This window comes from Nicotiana sylvestris, chromosome 2, assembly GCF_000393655.2.
Source record: "Nicotiana sylvestris chromosome 2, ASM39365v2, whole genome shotgun sequence".
In the NCBI taxonomy this organism is placed as follows: domain Eukaryota; kingdom Viridiplantae; phylum Streptophyta; class Magnoliopsida; order Solanales; family Solanaceae; genus Nicotiana; species Nicotiana sylvestris.
The window spans coordinates 69,498,611-69,517,927 of NC_091058.1; the positions used below are offsets into that span (position 1 = coordinate 69,498,611).

The following is a 19,317-nucleotide window of genomic DNA, read 5'->3' on the forward strand; positions in this document are numbered from 1 at the left end:
TTGAGAAAGTCCCTCAATAAACCTCCTCACTCTCTCTCTCGATAGGAAGCAAAAGAATAGCATGACGGTCCAGATCCACAAAGCGGGTCTCGTACTGAGTAATAGACATAGTGTCTTGCGAAAGACGCTTGAACTGCCTATGATAGTCCTCTCTCAATGTGACAGGAAGGAACTTCTCAAGAAATATTTGAGAGAACTGGTCCCAAGTAAGAGCAGGTGACCCAGCTGGTCTGGTAGATATATAATCCTTCCACCATCTCCGAACCCATCATCTAAAATACAGCAAAATCGACCTTGTTGGTCTCAACTATACCCATGTTCCGCAATACCTCATCGCAGCGGTCAAGATAATCATGTGGGTCCTTAGAAGGTGCTCCACTGAAGTGAACTGGGAAGAGCTTAGTAAACGTGTCCAATCTCAATAAGCCCTCATAAAACATAGTTGGTCCATCACCGGTCTGTGCTGCAACAACCGGCTGAAATACCCCAACTAGTTGGGTTGCTGGAGTCTGAAACTAGAGTGATATCTGCTTTGGAGTGTAAGTGGAGGGAGTCTATGCTCCTCTCCCAACCTGGGAGACGGTCGGTGCCATAGATAATGTGTCAGCTTGTGCCACACGCTCCGTAAGGCCCATTAAACGGACCATGGCATCTTGAAGCACTAGGATGGCGATGAACCCCTCCGGGACCTAAGCTAGTCCAACTGGCACAGTCTGGGCTGGAACCTCCTTGTCATACTCCACCTGAGGCTCTACTACTGGTGTTGCTACTCGGCCTATAGGCTGAGCTCTACCCCTGCCTCAGCCTCTGGCACGACCTTGACCTCGACCTTTGCCCCTCGTAGCAGCTGCCACTGGGGGCTTTGGCTGCTACTCAACTGAAGATGCGGTACGTGTTCTCGCCATCTACGAGAGAACAAGGGTAGAAGAGTTCAATTAGAAATAAGAGAACAAAATCGCACGACAGAGAAGAATATAAGTGAAATTTGTTCCTAAACTTCATAGCCTCTGGAAGATAAGTACAGACATCCTCGTACCGATCCTCCAAACTCTATTAAGCCTGCTCGTAAATTATGAGACCTAGGCAACCTAGTGCTCTGATTCCAACTTGTCGACCCAAAATTCCCACCTTCCGGACTGTGATGGTGCCTAACATTTTACTTGGTAGGCAAGCTAATGTTAGAGGATTCTTAAGTCAACTTTAACAACAGAAACAATTAAGCTAAATAGAAGCTAAAATTGAGTTTGCGATTTACGGAATAACATAAAACCTATAATAACTGATACAATTCGAATCTGATGTCACGATTCACGAGCTTCTAAGAGTTATTACAATCAATGTCTAAAAGAAAATACAATTGTTCTGAAAGAAAGGAAATAGTATAATAAAGAAATTAGGAAGGGACTCTAGGGTATGTGGACGCTAGCAGATCTACCTTGGGTCTCCGACAAGCAAGTCCAGCTGCTAACATCATGATTAGTTAGGGCCAGTACCAAAATCTACACAAGAAGTGCAGAGTGTAGTATGAGTACAAATGACCCCGTATACTCGTAAGTGTCGAGCCTAACCTCGACGAAGTAGTGACAAGGCTATGACAAGACACCTACATGATAAATCTGCGCAATTAATAGTATATGTACAAAATAACAACAAATCGGGAGGAGACACGCTAAAGGGGATACAAGATATGGGAATTTCAGAAGAAATGATAACTAGGACAATCAATATGCCTTAGACCAGTGAAAATAATTAAACACGGTAAGGAAAAGTGCACGGCATCACCCTTCGTGCTTTTATTCTCAACCTCACAGTGAAACAATAAAACTGCACGGCATCACTCTTCGTACTTTTACTCTCAACCTCACAATATAAATGAATAGATATGGCACGACATCACCCTTCGTACATTAACTCTCATAGTATGGCACGGCATCACCCTTCGTGCATTAACACTCACAATATGGCACGGCATCACCCTTCGTGCACTAACACTCTTCCTTACCGTAAGGCACCGAACAAATAACAATAGGGAGATAGAATGACAAGAACAAGCCTTACTTCAATATTTGGTTCCACAATACTAACCTCAACTTTGAAATCAATACTTAATTATCAAAAAAAATCTGTAAACATGATAAGAACAATCAATTTAACAATAATTAGTCTAAACATGGATAACATGATCCAAAAAAGCAATAATTATAAGAAATCAAGTCCCACCTGCATGCTTAAACCAGACATCAACGTATAAATACTCATCACCTCACATATATATTATACCCAAGATCTTAACACGTAACAAATAAACAAACCAATCATATTCCCTCAAGTCAAGGTTAACCATGACACTTACCTCGCTCCAAAGACCAAACTCAAAGCTCAACCACAACTTTGTCTTTCAAACAAACCTCTGAACCAATAAAATCTAGAAAATTACCAACCAAATGATTCAATTTAAGCATTAGGAACTATCCACAATTGCAAAAAATTCAATTTAGGTCATTATTGAAAAAGTCAATAAAAGTCAACACCCGGGCCCGCTTGGTCCAAACCCGAAATTCGGATCAAAACCCGATTATCCATTAACCCCCGAGCCCGATTATGTAATTTATTTTGGAATCCGACCCCAATTTGAGGTCTAAATCCCTAATTCTACCAACCCCCCCCCCCTCCACCATGAAAACTCTAGATTTTAGGTTGAAATCATAAGAAAAGTAGTGAAAGATTGAAAGAAACTAGTTTAGAATCACTTACCAATGATTTTGGAGAAGAAAAGTTCTTTAAAAAATTTCCTCTAGGGTTCTTGAGTTTCAAAATTTGAAGAATGAACCAAAAATCTCGTCTACGTCCCATTTTGATCAGTTGCAAATGTCGCATTTGCGACCTGGGGTTCGCAAATACGAACCCCGCAAATGCGAAGAATCCATCGCAAATGCGAAGACCTCCACAGCTCTGCTTTCCTCGCAAAGACAAAGAAATGTTCGCAACTGCGAACCATGACCTTCGCAAATTCAACAATTTGATCGCATTTGCGATCACTGCCTCCCCCTGTCCCACTTAGAAAATGCGAAGTTTTGTTCGCAAATGCGAACCCTAGCCTCCCCAGCTACGCTTCTCAAATACGATGAGTAACTCGCAAATGCGAATCCATCAGTGGTCGCAAATGCGATGTTTTACCTAGCAATTGTGAGATCTGAGCCCTGTAACAAAAACTGAAGCACACCAGCAATGATTTAAGTCCAATTTTCACTCTGTAGCCTATCCGAAACTCATCCGAGCCCTCGGGACTCCAAACCAAACATGAACACAAGTCTAAAAATATCATACGAACTTGCTCGCGCGATCAAATCGCCAAACTAACACCTAGAACTACGAATTGAACACCAAATCAAATGAAATTTTAAAGAAAACTTTGAAACTTCTAGTTTCATAACCGGACGTCCGAATCACGTCAAACCAACTCCGTTTCTCACCAAATTTTACAAATAAGTCATAAATATAGTATTGGACCTATACCGGATTTCGAAACCAAAATACGGACCCGATATCCAAAAAGTAAACTACTGGTCAAACATTTCAAATTCATTAAACCTTTAACTTTCAAATTTCAACAAAGTCCGATAACTCGGGTTAGGGACTTCTGAATTCGATTCTGGTCATACCCTTAAGTCTTAAATCACGATACGGACCTATCAAGACCGTCAAAATACGAATCCGGGTCTGTTTGCTCAAAATATTGCCCGAAGTCAACTCAAATGGATTTCAAAGCTAAAATTTCATATTTTTATCAGTTTTTGACATAAAGCTTTCTGGAACCATGCCCGTAATGAGCACACAAATCGAGAGGGATAAAATGAGGTATTTAAAGCTTCGAAGCGCAGAATTAGATTCAAAAACATAAGATGATCTATCGAGTCATCACAGATTAACATTGCCTACATTAATAGCAATATCATCAATTATATTTGCATAATAATTATATAATTATTATAAATAATCATTTAACTTGTTCATACAATACTATATATATATATATATATATATATATATATATATATATATATATATATGGGGTTTCAATTGGACCAATCTCCATATAAGTATATAAAGCATTAATTAATTGGTGACAATTAGACAACTTAATAGAAGGATTTAAAACAACACAAATTAAGTAAATAGGAGTAATGAAAAAAATATTTTTTTGAATTTTGCTTGCATTTTTTCAACAGTATCCTTATATTTTTCTTCTTAAAATCAGAGAGAAGTAAAGAAATTTCAGCTATATGTACTAAAGCCATAGTAACAGTAGAGTAATATGCTCCAGAAAACTCAATTGTAGCTGTATAAAATTTATGTAAAAATTTAACAACATCACTAATGGTCTCTCAAGTAGTAGTTGTTAACATACGGTTTGGATCAGTACAATGCACATTAGCAACCTCAGTTATCGACAATCTATATTTGTAGCAACATTTTAAAAATAAGTATGTATAATTCCATCTAGTAACAATTTCATTTGCCATGAATCTGGGGTTAAGGTTATGTTCGGTATACTTAGTCTTAAATTCCCTAATTTTAGATTGTCTATTATTTCCTTGAATACCACCAATTGTTCTTCTTACATGAGTAATCTCAGTCAAAAATAAATCAAGGTCACTTTTAATAACTAAATTATAATCATGACATGCACACCTAATATGAAAAATTTCGTCAAGTGATGGTTGCAAATGCAGTCTTAATATTGAAATAACGGCATTATTGTTAGAAGCATTATCAAAAGACATGCACAATACTTTTTTATATGTGGAAATTCATGTTTTATGTTGATTATCCTTTGGATTAAAGTGTCAAATCTTATGGTGCCACTATGTGCTTTTTGTTTGTTTGATCGTCTCTCTTACTTAGGTTCATCTGTTTATGTATTGCTGTTTGTCTTGTTAAATTAAGTTCTGTATTTGGTTTTGCCATGCGAATGACCTCGCCCTTGACATAGTCACTGATTATGGATGCGAACGGATTTAAGTGAATTTACTTATGTGGTGACAACCATAACACAGATGACAACTATATTGCCTATGTCTAAACTTGACCGTATCAAAAGGTTAAATCCAGGGTTAGTCGAGGATTTCAGTTGACAGCTAACTTTTGGGAATTCTGAACTCTAGAAAATACTCAAGTGTTAATAAGGAAGTTCCTACTAATGTTAATTTTGTCGTGCAATGCAAAATTATGACATCTAGTGGCTTGTATTCAAATAGAGCCTTTGAGAAGCTTTATTTATTTATATATTGGGGGATAGATATAAGTTGGATTTTGCTATGGCTTCAAATTTGCGGATCAGAAGAAACAATTTACTTAGTGGTTGCTCTACAACATTGCTGTGAACTCCTGCACCAGTCTTGGCCCAGGGGTGTCATTTCTAAGTCATATTAGTAACAAAATATTGACAATTTATAAACTGCTTGTGCTAATCTTTTCCATCTTATATTTTAATCTCGACAAGCATTACTCCAACCAAATCTTATTCCATTCTTAAAGTACTTTTCTGGGATTAGTTCTTCTCATAGTTATAGTGTAGCATATCTGGAATTCCCTTTCTATATGCCCCCGACCGCTGGCATGGATGCATGAGGTGTTCGAATCTGAAAATATTGGGGAAATGAATTTAGAGAAGACAAGCCGTTAGGACTAGTGATGGGAAAATTAGGATTATTGATTGAAAATGTGTGACCAATGATATCCAGCAATGTCTCTACTAGTTTCATGTTTCCAGTTATAATTTCCGTTAAAATGATAGTCTAATCATGACAACACTATTAAAGATGTGTTATTAGATCTTATTGCAAATTTCTTTAGTTTATCATGATATTATTATGTGATTTCTGAAAGTTCATTTCCCTCCCTATATATTCCGGATGTTGAGAAAAGTTTTGAGCGGTGCATTAGGTTACATTGTGATGTTTTTGTTGTCAATGATTTTGTATGCATTGGCCTGATTTTATCTATTTTATATAGACTACAGTCAATACACAAGCGAGCAGCGAGATTTGATAACTGTGATGTAGTATGTTAGGATGTGAATTAGTAGAGAAAGGATCTTTGGAAGTCCTGATCCTCTAGAATTTCTCGGTTAAAAAAAAAAAAAAAAAATTAGTCCTTGTCCTTTATGTAGAATTAATGCTCCAGTATCTATTACTTAAGCGTCTTCCATCTAATATTAAGTAATCTAACACTATGTTTAGCTCCAAGGAAGGCGATATCTTGATTGACTTCTCCTAGTGCAAGGCTTATTCATTTCCTCATGTTATGCTTCTCTTATACTACAGCATCTGCTGTACTTTATGCTACTGCTCCTCTTAATTTTGCATGTCCTAGGTTGCGCACAGATTTTGGTCTAGTGGGAAAATGTTAATATTTATACTATAATATTATTTATTTAGAGATTGCTATCCCTCACTCCACAACCCAAATGACCTTTTAATTAGGATAATGAGGTAATTGAATTGATCACCCATGTGAGTCAATTCGAGTTCATGTCTAAATAAATAATAAATATTATACTAACATTCGTAGTAGTTTCTTGTGTTACAATAATATTTTATGCTACTTTTAAGAGAGATATATAGAGTTGTCAACTATACATTGATCGTATTCCGAAAAGGTAGCATTCAGGTGATTTTTTTTTAATTTCCAATTGTCAATTAAACCCTACACATTTATGAGCTTCTGATTTTGGATTGGATTAAAAGGTGTTGAAGAGCTTGAATTATATTCAATTGAAACTAGAGAGGTTTTCCATCTTAAACCTGATTTATTCGATATGGCAACTCTTCATAGTTAAAAGTGGTTTATTATGAACTGCATTTGTGTCTCTCTTGTAAAAATTGCAATAACATTTCAAGAAATCCTATAATATGAGTTAAGAAGCGAAAATTTGAAGGTTTTTTTGTATCTTAGCGATTAGTAAAATTTAGATGTCTTCATGAAAATATGAATGCTGCACTTTGATAGGAATGATCTATATCTAGTATTTCCATTGAAGTACGTATTTGATATAGTGAGTTTACAAAACAATCATAAAATAAAGCTCTTTTTGGTTAGAATTATAATCCTTTGGCCTTTGCGACTCGTGAGAGCAACACCAAACTTGCTTTCATATTTTATTTTTTTGCACCACGCGTTCATATATAGTTTATTGGTAACACCAAAATCGTTTGGGACTAAGAACTGTTGTCATTTTTATTCAGTATAGCTTGACAACAAGAAAAGAAAATACTGAAAGTTTATCAGTTTTAGCTTTACATATTCTCTTCAAAAAAAACATATTCTCTTTAGTTCAAGTTTTGGAATTAACAGGTCGAAAAACAATTAACTTTAAATGTATTGGTCGAATTTGATAGAAGTAGACGATCTCTAACTGACATATTGATTATTTTGCATATAAACAGTTACTGACAAAAGTAATGATGAACTTACCTTATACACGAATAATAATTATATTGAGTTTGAAAAGAGACACATTCACTAATGTAAATATGCTCATATATAACGGTATCAACTGTCAAATCGTGGCGCTGACGTAGAACAATTGACCTGTCAAACTTTTAGTTTCTTGCTTTACTTTTTTTTTCTCATTACTTGTGTAACTAATAGAGTAAACATAAATCAAATGGTTTGCACGAGGTTAAAGCAAATTCAATAAATTAAAGTCAAGGTAGGTATCCACAATTTTTTTAAAGGTATCTATGTAAAAAAGCCAGATTAGCCCCGATGAACTACAAAATTTGCCTCATTTGGGACCTAAACATATAATTGCGCCATTGTCTTCTCGTTTGAGTTAAGTCTAGACTAATGTAGTAATATTTTAAATTAATTATTCTACTAAACATTTGAGTTAAGAAGCAAAAATTTGAAGGCTTCATTTATATTAGCTATAAGTAAAATTTAGGTGTCTTTATGAAAAAGTGAATGTCACACTTTGAAAGGTATAATCTATATCTAATATTATCATGGACGTATTTGATACAGTGAGTTTAGAAACAATCATAAAAGAAAGCTCAATTTTTTTTTTGGTTAGAATTATAATCCTTTGTGACTTGTCATGATGAGAGCAACACCAAGTTAAATTGACTTTCATATTTTATTGGTAACACCAAATTTGTTTGGAACTCAGAATTTGATTTTTTATTCAATATTGCTTGACGACAAGAAAAGAAAATACTCCCCTCCCCATCCCAACTCAACTCAACTCAACCAAAAAGAAAAAAAAATAGAAAACACAAAAACAGACCACATACCCCCTTTTCCCTAACCCCTTAAGAGCTAGAACATAGCCATTTTGTTTTGAGAAAAAAACACAAAAATAGACCACATACCCCATTTTCCCTAACCCCCAAAGAGCTAGAACACAGCCATTTATTGTGACCATATTTTGATTCTTCAAAGAAACATCGATCTCTAGATAGAGACCAATGCATGATTAGACTCGATTATTGCTCCTCGTAGCAGAAGACAGGTACATCGAAAGGAATGGACGAGGTGACACTGGCCTATGAAGATTGTTGTTGTTGTTGTTCTGATGCATAGTGAATGAGTTGCTGCCAGAGGCTTCACCACGATGGATGAAATTCCCAAAATTTCCATGAGATTTGTGACCAGACATTGCACCACCAAAGTTGTAAGGATAATGCATGGGCAGCGATGCACCTTGATTATTGTTGTAAGCAAGCCTACCATTATTGATCTGAGCCGTCACAGTTGTAGCCCTAGGGTTAAGGGTGACAGTTTGAATGTCATTGATGCTAGGGCGGCGACGCTCCGGTGGAGTTGCACTGTTCCGACGACCAAAGTACTTCTGGGCATGACTGGCCACTTGGGTTGGTGTCTTTGAAACAACATAGTACCTTGAGATGCTCTTCCAATCTCCTTTCCCAAATCTGTTCAGTCCCATAAGGAACAACCTACACACGATTTTAAAAAAATACATATGCATAAATTAACAAACTATGTAAAATTGGAATAATTTTTTTTAACATAAGATTAATCTAAAATTAGACTGAAATTTTCACCTTACACCAAAATGAAATTAGTATTAAGGGCGATCGATATCAAAATAAATTAAAATAAAATATTAAGGATGACTGTATCCTCGCATGCGGAAAATAGAAGTAAATGAAATCAATTGCAAAAATACAAATAAATCTCTTGAAGGAAGAATTCGTTTGTCTTGATTATAATAAAATTTACGATTCAGTGGCCTAGGGGTTACACGATCAAAAGGTTTTTCTTTTTCTCAAAATTATTTTTTTCATGGACAAAAAAACTTTATATGAGATTTAAAGATTAACCACAAAAAGTGAAAATCTGCATTCATTTCATACATTGGTAAGGGAATAATAAAAAACCTGTGATTGTATAATAAAAGATCTCAAAGGAGTTAAAAGATTTACCATGCAAGAAGCAACAACTCATAAAATCAAATCAAATAACACTCATATATGTATGAGAAAACCATAAAAGTTTTGGTCTATCTATTTATCTATCTATCTATATATATTAGTCATAGCTAAACAAAGAAAAGAAAACAAGCAAAAAAGAGAACGAAAATTTACTGGTGTTCTCCTTCAGTCCATGGAATTCCGCGCCGGCGACGTGGACGGTTGTTTTCAACCGGAGGTGGTGTTCCATTTTGAGCAGCCTCCATGTCCGAGTGATCATCTTCCTGAGGCGCTTGGTAATTATTCTGTTGGTCATGTTCAAGTGCATAACCATCAATAGCAGGAGCTTTGTTTTTAGGTTCAGGATTTTCCATTTCAACGTCTTTGAAAAGGGCTAGGTAGTACTTTTTGATCTCCTCCAAGGGTTTATGGGGGAGTTTAGAAGCAACATAATCAAAGAATGATGGTGAAATTGGATTATTAAACACAGATAAAGCGTTCTCAAATACTTGTTTCTCTTCAGGAGTCCACTGGTCTGCTCGCGCAACAACCTCATTATTTTGAGGTGTTGCGCTGAACAGACCAAATGTGGACTCCTGGGAGTTTGAGCGCTCTAGGAATTCAGGCCACTCCATTGAAAAAGGACAAGAAGAAAAGGGCTTTGAGTGACTGAGAGTGAAGTTATATTATGCTTCTTTTTGTGCACTCAGTTGATGTTTAAGAGTCAATGAGTTGTGGCCTTTTATAGTTGAATAAAAGCTGATTTGAAAGTCTAAAATTAAATGCTCCATGTAGGATCAAATGTGAAAATTATTACACTTATAGTGAAAGATTACACTCATTGTTCAATTTTGAATAGATTCTTTCAAATATTGATTCTTCTAAAAATTAATTAACACAAATTTCATTTGTTAATGGACCCAAGAGAAACCGCCTCTTGCAGAAATATAGAGTAAGGTTGCGTACAATAGACTCTTGTGGTCCGGCTCTTCCCCGTACCCCGCGCATAGCGGGAGCTTAGTGCACCAGTCTGCCCTTTTAACGGACCCAAGAGAAAATTTATGATATTTAGCATTTGGTGTTGTTTTTAATAGTGTTTGTTTAGAGCTTTTGATCCCTCTTTTATAAATGAAATGGCATAAGGTTAATTAGAATAGAAAACAAAGAACATAACATAGAGTTAGTGTAAAAGTGGATTAATGTATATTTTGATTTTAAAATATGAAATCATTTTTCCCTCCTTTAATTACTTCTAGTTCCTTTAAACCAGTCCACCATTCTTCTCAAGGGGGAAAAAGATCAATCTTGCAAGTAAATTGTTACTATTTGACTTTGACTAAAATATCATGTCCTGTAGTGTCCAACTAACTGCCTTTCAACTAAAATTGGGCGTTGTAAAAAAGCAAAACTGCTATTGTGAAAAATCTCTCTAAAAATTTATTAGTTTTTCCTTTCTTTAGATGTCATTTATTTCCTCCTAATGAAGACAATGTGCTTCTACTTTTTCACCAGCCTAAAATTTGCAGTACAAATAGTTAGTAGTACAAGTTTACTAGTATCAAGTTTGTTTTAAAAATTCAACTCTTTTCCTGGTCAATTTTTCCCATATGCAACAACTCAAAAGTTGGTTATTTCATTTTAACACACTTGACCTTTTGCACAAAGCACTTAAAGCAATTATTAACATCTCATATAGTAATACTGAAAGTTCATCAATTCTAGCATTACACATTCTCTTCAGTTTGACAAAAATATGTATATTCTTTTCAATTAAGGTTTTGGAACATGTAGAATAAAATTTGACTTTAGCTGTATTGGTCAAAAAGATAGATGTAGACGATCTCTAACTGACATATTGATTCTTTTGCATATAAACAGTAAGCGACAAAAATAATAATGAACTTATCTTATACATGGATAATAGTTATATTGAGTTTGAGAAGAGACACGTACACTAATGTAAATATGCTCATATATTATAGTGTCAAACTATTGCGCACGTTGAACACCTGGAACGGTTGACCTGTCAATATAACTAACTAAAATATATACTTTAAAGTAATCCAAAAAAAAGTTAAAAAATATCTTTCTCTTGCTGACATGTTGATTACTTTGCAAATAAACAGGTACTGACAAAAAATATCCAACTTATTCTACACAAAGATAAACATACCTTATATAGTCAGACCTCTCTATGATGGTATATAATAGTCATTTACTATAAAAATTATATTATTCTCGGAACTAATTTTTTAGGTATATTTTATCTCTCTACGATAACATTTTACCTATAACAGCATCAATCATCTTTATAGTACTTTATAAAATTACTGCTCTATAACGCCCACGTAGAATTCCTAAGATTGCCAGGAATAAACCTAAAGATTTTAATTTTATCAAGATTTCTAAAACTTTAGTGCACTAATTATAATAAAAAGGGATAATATATAAAAATCACCCTGTACTTGTCCAAAATTCTTAGTTGAACAACCTAAACTTATGGGGTCCTATAACCCCCTTATAGTTATTTGAAGTTGTATAAATACCACCTTTTAAGCCTAGGTGACACTAGTGGCATTTTCAAGAAATATGCCGCGCGTGAAAGTCCAAAGATGACTATTTTTACTCTTTTTATTTTATTTTATTTTATTTTTCTTTTATCTTTTTTTCACTTTTTACATTTTGTTCTTTCCCGTTAACTGCTTGTTTTGATGGTTGTTACGTATCGTTTCATTATGTATCGTATCGTACTGTATTGTATTGTATTGTATTGTATCGTTTGATAAATACAATATTTGGATAGATTGTGTCGTTTGTCATCGTTTCATGATACCACGCACCAGCAATATGAAGAATAAACTTGCAATATTATAAAGAAAAACTATGATACATGGTAAAATTAATATATAAAAAGGTATGGTAAATGACAAAACAAAATTATTTAATAATAATGAAGGGGGGATTGAGAGAAAAAGACAAGGTAACGACGCGACCACACCAAATCGGTCGTTACATAAAGTGGCACATTTTATCGTTACGTAACGACGAATTTAACGATACGATACAATAAAATTTAAGTAACAATCAAAACAAACATCGTATTTAACATAACAATACGATACAATAGAATGGGTAACAACCATCCAAACAAGCTGCAAGAAGATCAAATCCGGCCATTGCCAGCAAGTCTGTAGTTTGGGCTTCAGAAAATTGGTTATCTTACATTTAATGCTTCGTAACCACACCACTCAATTAAATTGTAAAGAGATAAAGAGGCCACTTTACACAATTTATTTAATTTTTGCTCTAATTTGATCTCACTTTAGCACGAAACAAGTAAAAAAATAATGCCTTCAAAGTTTTGATTGAGATAGACACTCAATTGAAGGTTTTATCAGTATAGATTGGGATCAGGTTAATTCCATCGTATTATAACAATGCTGAGTTGAATTATCTAATTCTCTAGTTAGAAAGTATCGCCACCATCGCACTTTTTCCGTTAGAAAAAAGAAAAAAAAAAGATAAAATCCGAGCCCACTTCTCTGTTCTCATCACACCTCCTCCGACTGAGAGAGACTATTTTCGACACTTTCTTTTTAGCTCGTTAAATTGTAGCAAATATTTCTCAAGTTTTTGGTCTTTTCTTTGTTGGGTTTGATTTTTATGGTGTGAAAATTTATGGGATTATGATTCTATGAAGGTCATGAAGGCCACCATTTTTTCTTGGTTTAATTTTCTTCACGTTACCGCACCTTTCTAGTTTTGGCTTTTGTGTGAATAGTTTTTAAATTTAGTTTGTTAATCAAGCTCAGACCTTTAATTTTTAATTTTAGAAATTAAAAAATATTCTTTTTGAACAAGCAGATGAATCACCTTTCGATTGATAATTAGGAAAGAATGTTCATCAAATTCATTGGTAAAGAATAAGTTTGGATGTTGGTTAAGTTGGATGTGGTTGCAGACGAAGAAGAAAAGGAAGAAAAAGAAAACATAAATGGAAACAAAAGATAAAATGAAAATAAAAAAGTATTAAAAAAGAAAATTATGTAGCAAAACGTGAGTGGTGTATATCTTCCAATGAGTTTTTTTTTTCGTAAACTGGATAATTATATATGTAAAATAAAAATAGTTACAACACATTTTGAGAGGATAGGCTCTCAACAGTTGCATTGTAATTGTTTTGCACTATATTGGGATTACAACCCCTGATATTACGTACAAAAACAGTTTCTAGAATGTCTGCCCACAGGGCCTTATTTACAAACATCGGAGGAACTAAAAAACTTTTGTCCTTTTAAAAAAATATTTGTTATTTTTTCCTTTGCGAGGAGGTCCGCTACCTGGTTCTGCTTCCTGAAATTATGTCCAAGTGATAGATTCCCCAATTGCTCCATCAATGATCTGCATTCAAAAATAATGGAGTTATTATGGAGGTTTCCCTTTTTATCATCCTAATAACATGTTTGGAATCAATGCTAATTTGTAAAGGGGTGAAATTTTGGTCAAGAGCTATCTTAAGTCCCCACCAGAGAGCTTGAAGTTCAGTCTCCACACAGGTGGTATGTGGTATACTCCTTATATATCCTAGTACCCAGTCGTCGTTGTTGTTCTTGAAGACACACCCAACCCGTCCTACTCTTGTTTTTGGGCAAGCAACCCTATCTGTCTTGAGTTTGTAGGAGCCACTAGGTGGTAGTTCTCATTTGATGTAGATTGCAGTTGTGTTTTCCCTGCCACTATGCTGGGCAACAACATGGTAGTACTTTGTAGCTCTAGCAATGGTTTGGGCAACAGGGGTGAAGTTTCTTTTTTTGTCAAAGACATTATTGTTCCTAGTGAGCCAGATGCTCCAAAAACAGAAAGGCATGAGAGTTTTCCAGTCAATTGAACTATTGAAATGCATGTTTTTGACCTTATTCCATGTTTGTTCTTAATCGATCATTGTAAAAATAAGGTGTGGGTGACAATCATTGTTTGTACACTCCTGAGACAGTAATAGCCAGAAGGTTTTAGCATTGATACATTTAAAGAAAATGTGATTGATGTCCTCCACTCCAGAAGTGCAGAAATAGCATAATGGCTTACATTTAAGCTAATGTTATTTATGCACTTACCTGTTGGTAGCCTGTTGTGCTGCAGCATCCATGTGAACATTCTTATTTTATTGGGAACTTTTAATTTTCAAATCCAAACCAAAAAGGTAATCCTGGCCATTACTGGTTCAATTCAGATCTAATAAGGTTGTAGGCTAACTTGGTACTAAAGAGCCCATCACCAGTGAGGTTCCAAATAAGCTTATCTTCAGTGTTGCTTGTAGCAGGATGAAGGTGGATTGTATACTACTTATAATATCCATAGGAATAGGGTAATGAACAGCACCAATTCATAGGGCCTAGCATAATATCTAGCATGATATCTAGTATAATTAACAACTCAATTAGTTTATCACATGGCGAAAACACAGATATCAACAAGATAGGGCCACTATACAGTGCCATGAAAAACAACAGAGTCACAATTCATAGGGTGCGCGCCCACACGCCCGTCACCTAGCATGTGTGTCACCTCAACACCAATCACATAACACGTAATTCGAGGTTTCATACCCTCAACACTAAGTTTAGAAGAGTTACTTACCTCAAAGAAGCCAATTCCAATACCAAGCAAGCCAAGCGATGGTCCAAAAATTCTATCTCGCACGTTCCGACCTCCGAACGGCGCGAAACTAACTAAAAACAACTCAAATACATCAAACAATGCTAAAGGAACCAATCCCAATTGAAAAAGGTCAAATTTTTAATTAAAAGCCAAAAATCGACCAAAAGGTCCAACCCGGGCCCGTACCTCAGAACCCGACAAAACTCATAAAATCTAATAATCCATTCAATTATGAGTCCAACTATACTAATTTCACTCAAATCCGACTCCGAATCGATGTTCAAAACTTAAAAAATCACTTTATGAAACTTTAGGCAGAACCCCCAAATTTCACTTTGAAATTATCAATCACATCCCAAAAATGAAGATGGATTCATAAAATATAACCAAAACTGAGTAGAAAACACTTACCCCAATCCATATGGTGAAATCGCCTCCAAAATCGCCCAAATCTGAGCTCCCCAACTCAAAATATGACCAAATGAACAAACCTTTGTTATATATATATATATTCTGCCAGCTATTCTGCCTTGTTTATCATGTCAAACGATCCTGAAACTCGCTTTTTATGCCTCTAATAGATTTCTTGTGAAATTTTAGTCAAGTTAGGCTTTTGAATCACCCCATTTGACTCTATAATGAAGGACATATGTTGGTTTCAATATTTGCAAATAGTGCAGATTTTTAAATACGCATTCAGAGACAATTTTGTAATTAATCTGAAAAATATTGTAACCCAATTCTTAGTAAAATGACCATAAATTCCTCATATGATGCCCAAATTTGATGATTCTTTTTGCTATGACTCCGTAATTACGATATGGATCTAATGCTTCAATCAAAACAGAAACTGGAGATCATTTGCTTAATGTGGTACCATTTATGCTTGAAGAAACGACGTCGAAACATAAGAAAAACGAGCGCAATGCAGCCCAAACCTATTCGAAACTCACCCGAGCCCCTCGGGACCCCGTACGAACATACCAACAAGTTCTATAACATAACACGGACCAAGTCGAGGCCTCAAATCATGCATAACAACATTCAAACGACGAAAAAGCGCCTCAAATCAAATTTTCAAACTTTCGACTTCCAAAAACTCGCGCCGAAACATATCAAATCAACTCGGAATGAACTCAATTTTTGCACACAAGTCCTAATATATCATAAGGAGCTACTCGTGCCCCCAAACTACCGAGTGAAATGCAAATGCTCATAACGACCGGTCGGGACATTACATTCTCCCCCCACTTAAATATACGTTTGTCCTCGAACATGCCAAGAGTTATTCCTAAGCCGTCAAACCGACATGTAACCTTACCATGCACATACTCGGGGGTGATCCTGTCACCCTATTCCATATAGGCCCGACAACGCAACATAACTGAACATCATTACTTCAACCTTAGTCTGTAAACTACAGAATCCAATTTTCAATATCCGGAATTGACTACAAGACCCGAACTTCGTATCTACACACTATATAAGCCTGGACAAGCTATATCAAGTCATAACCACAACCCAAGATGTAATCACCCAACATACCACACGACTCACATATTCGTAATAAAATTTCTGATCACGGTAGCTGCTCAAAACAACCCAATACCAATAATAAACCTCATGTCAAACAAAACCTCGTTCTAAAGCCTTTGTGTACTGCTGATGATGAAAGAAACACGCAGAAACTCATAACCATTTATCAGATCAACTAGTTGTGGAACTCCCTCTCCTTCGATAGAAACTATAGCAAATTTCTAAGTCGATCAGCAACAATATCCTTCCAAATATACCGCAATCAGATCCGATAGCACCCATTATAGGTCCGATGACCTTATCTCATCTAACATAATCACTATAGTGACATGCCATATCCATACAATCTAAATCCACAATCTGTGCAACCCGTGCAATCTGTGCACTAGTAAACAATAATCCCAATGTACTCAAATCATAGAAAATGACTCAAACGAGAGGACTGTCCCGCAAGCTTAGCAAGTACTGCCACAACGAAATGCTGAAAATCCAACACACACCGTAGGACCATCACACAAATCTAACACAAAGGTTCATACCTCAACATAACTTTGTTGTAATGCGTGACCCCATCCAAATACTAGTCCATGGAATATACCTCAAGACACCTTGCTCAAAATCAACAACCACGCAAAATTCGACATGAAGCACCCAAAGTGCATTACCATAACCACGGAGAAGCAAATAACACAATGCCACACAAAACTCGAAAGAGCATAACCAATACGCAATCAATCATGCAATACCCAAATACCCATCTTGCTCAAATTCCGCTATAAGGACCCAATAGAACCGCACCATGTGTGCATATAACCAACGAATAAAAACTCCTCGTAGCATAGAAGAGTAACTCACAGATCATATCGGAACACGAATGAGCTCAACAACAACCGAATGGCATATCCCTCAACCATAGAAGTATGGAGCCAACCAATCCGACCTGGTGTAGAATACATATCCTAATTGGGCCTACCAATGGACCCCAAATCAACTCTAGTCATCCACAAATTGATAAATAACCATCTAAAGGCCCACAATGTCCTGATCATAACGCATATCATCCTATGACTAGCTTTGGCCACATTTTCACAATCCACAACCACGAAATAATTTGCTCTTGAGAACTCCCAGTCTCCAAATCCATAGAACACATGAATCACCATATCTAATCCTAACTCCACCGCCCGAATGTCTAACACATCTCTAATACACGATCATCCCGTGAGGAATACTTCTAAAATTTTCTATGCCATAAAGCAAAATTTGAATATCAACAGTCGATCAACTAGACAAGTACTACAAGACCAATGAAGTATCCATAAATCAAAATATATTGCCCCTTCTGAATTATATACTCTCATCAAGCGATACCATATATTAATGCCATTTACCTAGTCATCTGAAATCGTCCATGCTGCCTAAGAAATTACGTCCTTCCCTTCAAAATCGAATCGTGACCTTGCACTTGCCAATTTTAATCCCACGCAACACACTGCATATACCATACCATTATATGAAAAATACGAGAACTTCATAATCCATTCCGAGTCACGAGCAACTACATACTCAATTAGCCAATAACCTTCCATTTGATCTCATCCAGGAGAAAATCACAATATGTAACTTGTCCCACACACTAGTAGGAAATGTACATCTCAAATCGTGGTAGAAACCATCAAGAACTTTCTGAAACCCATTTGCACTTAACCAAACCGTCAGGACTGAATCCCTCTAACTCAACAAAGTTACGCAAGCCATCTAACCTGAGGGTATCGCCATAAAACACATGTATAAACTCAGTACATCATAAGAACCAAAAGAGACAATCACATCTGTTACCATGTTGATCCAACACGTTACTAAGTTGTCCTAATTCTCCGAGTTCCTTCCAAATTGCCTTCAAATTGATACTTTTACTTGCTAGAACACTACTATCCTTAACCAAAACTTGCCCCACGAACTTTAGCATAGGACCACACTGCCCTAAGACTCATAAGCCACTGAATTCCCTCTTAAGCACCCCAAAAGTATCATAACCGAGATACCTACTTCGAAGAGACCTTCTGCGGATCTAAAGCCTCTCCTCTTACCTTCCTGATACTGAAATATATAATCCATAAGGATATAGAAATACCTCAAGTCTCGACATCATCCAATGTATATATCAGTTTCTAGCCATATGCAAATCCTGAAGATTCCCAATTGCTACATATAATTCTTGAACCCATTAGAACCATTCTCGAGATTCATCCACTTTGCTCAAATCTCTATTAGACTGATCAAACGGACCGAATGACTTGTGCCCCATTGGCACACCAACACCCAAGGAAGTAATCCCACCTTAATACAACCAAATAAATTCCTGCTCCATGCACATTACATCCTTCACCAATAACAACTCAAATCATTCTGTGATTTCCATATGCCTATAGAGTGTAATACAACCCGTATCCAGAAATTTCCTTACTTGAGTCATCCTCGATCTCACCCTCTGCAGAACATAACTCATTCACAAGTATACCTCAAACCGAAACCAATACAACATATAGCCGTGTAATCAATTTATCAACAGGGAACTCTCCCACTTGGCTCAAATCCATAGATCAAAACACACCACAACTCACAATGCCCATACTTTATTACAACCATAATACTGCAGTGAGATTCAACTAAATCCTCCATAAGC

At 35.9% G+C, this 19,317-nt stretch overlaps 1 protein-coding gene across 1 annotated transcript; it reads right to left on the reverse strand.

Moving 5' to 3' along the window:
• Positions 1–8,479: 8,479 nt before the first annotated feature.
• On the reverse strand, positions 8,480–10,072 carry LOC104233140 (transcription factor DIVARICATA-like). Its single transcript, XM_009786465.1, has 2 exons — positions 9,612–10,072; positions 8,480–8,960 (listed from the first exon to the last, which is right to left on the reverse strand). Exons 1-2 carry the CDS (start codon positions 10,070–10,072, stop codon positions 8,480–8,482), a joined length of 942 nt encoding a protein of 313 aa, XP_009784767.1.
• Between the last annotated feature and the right edge of the window lie 9,245 nt (positions 10,073–19,317).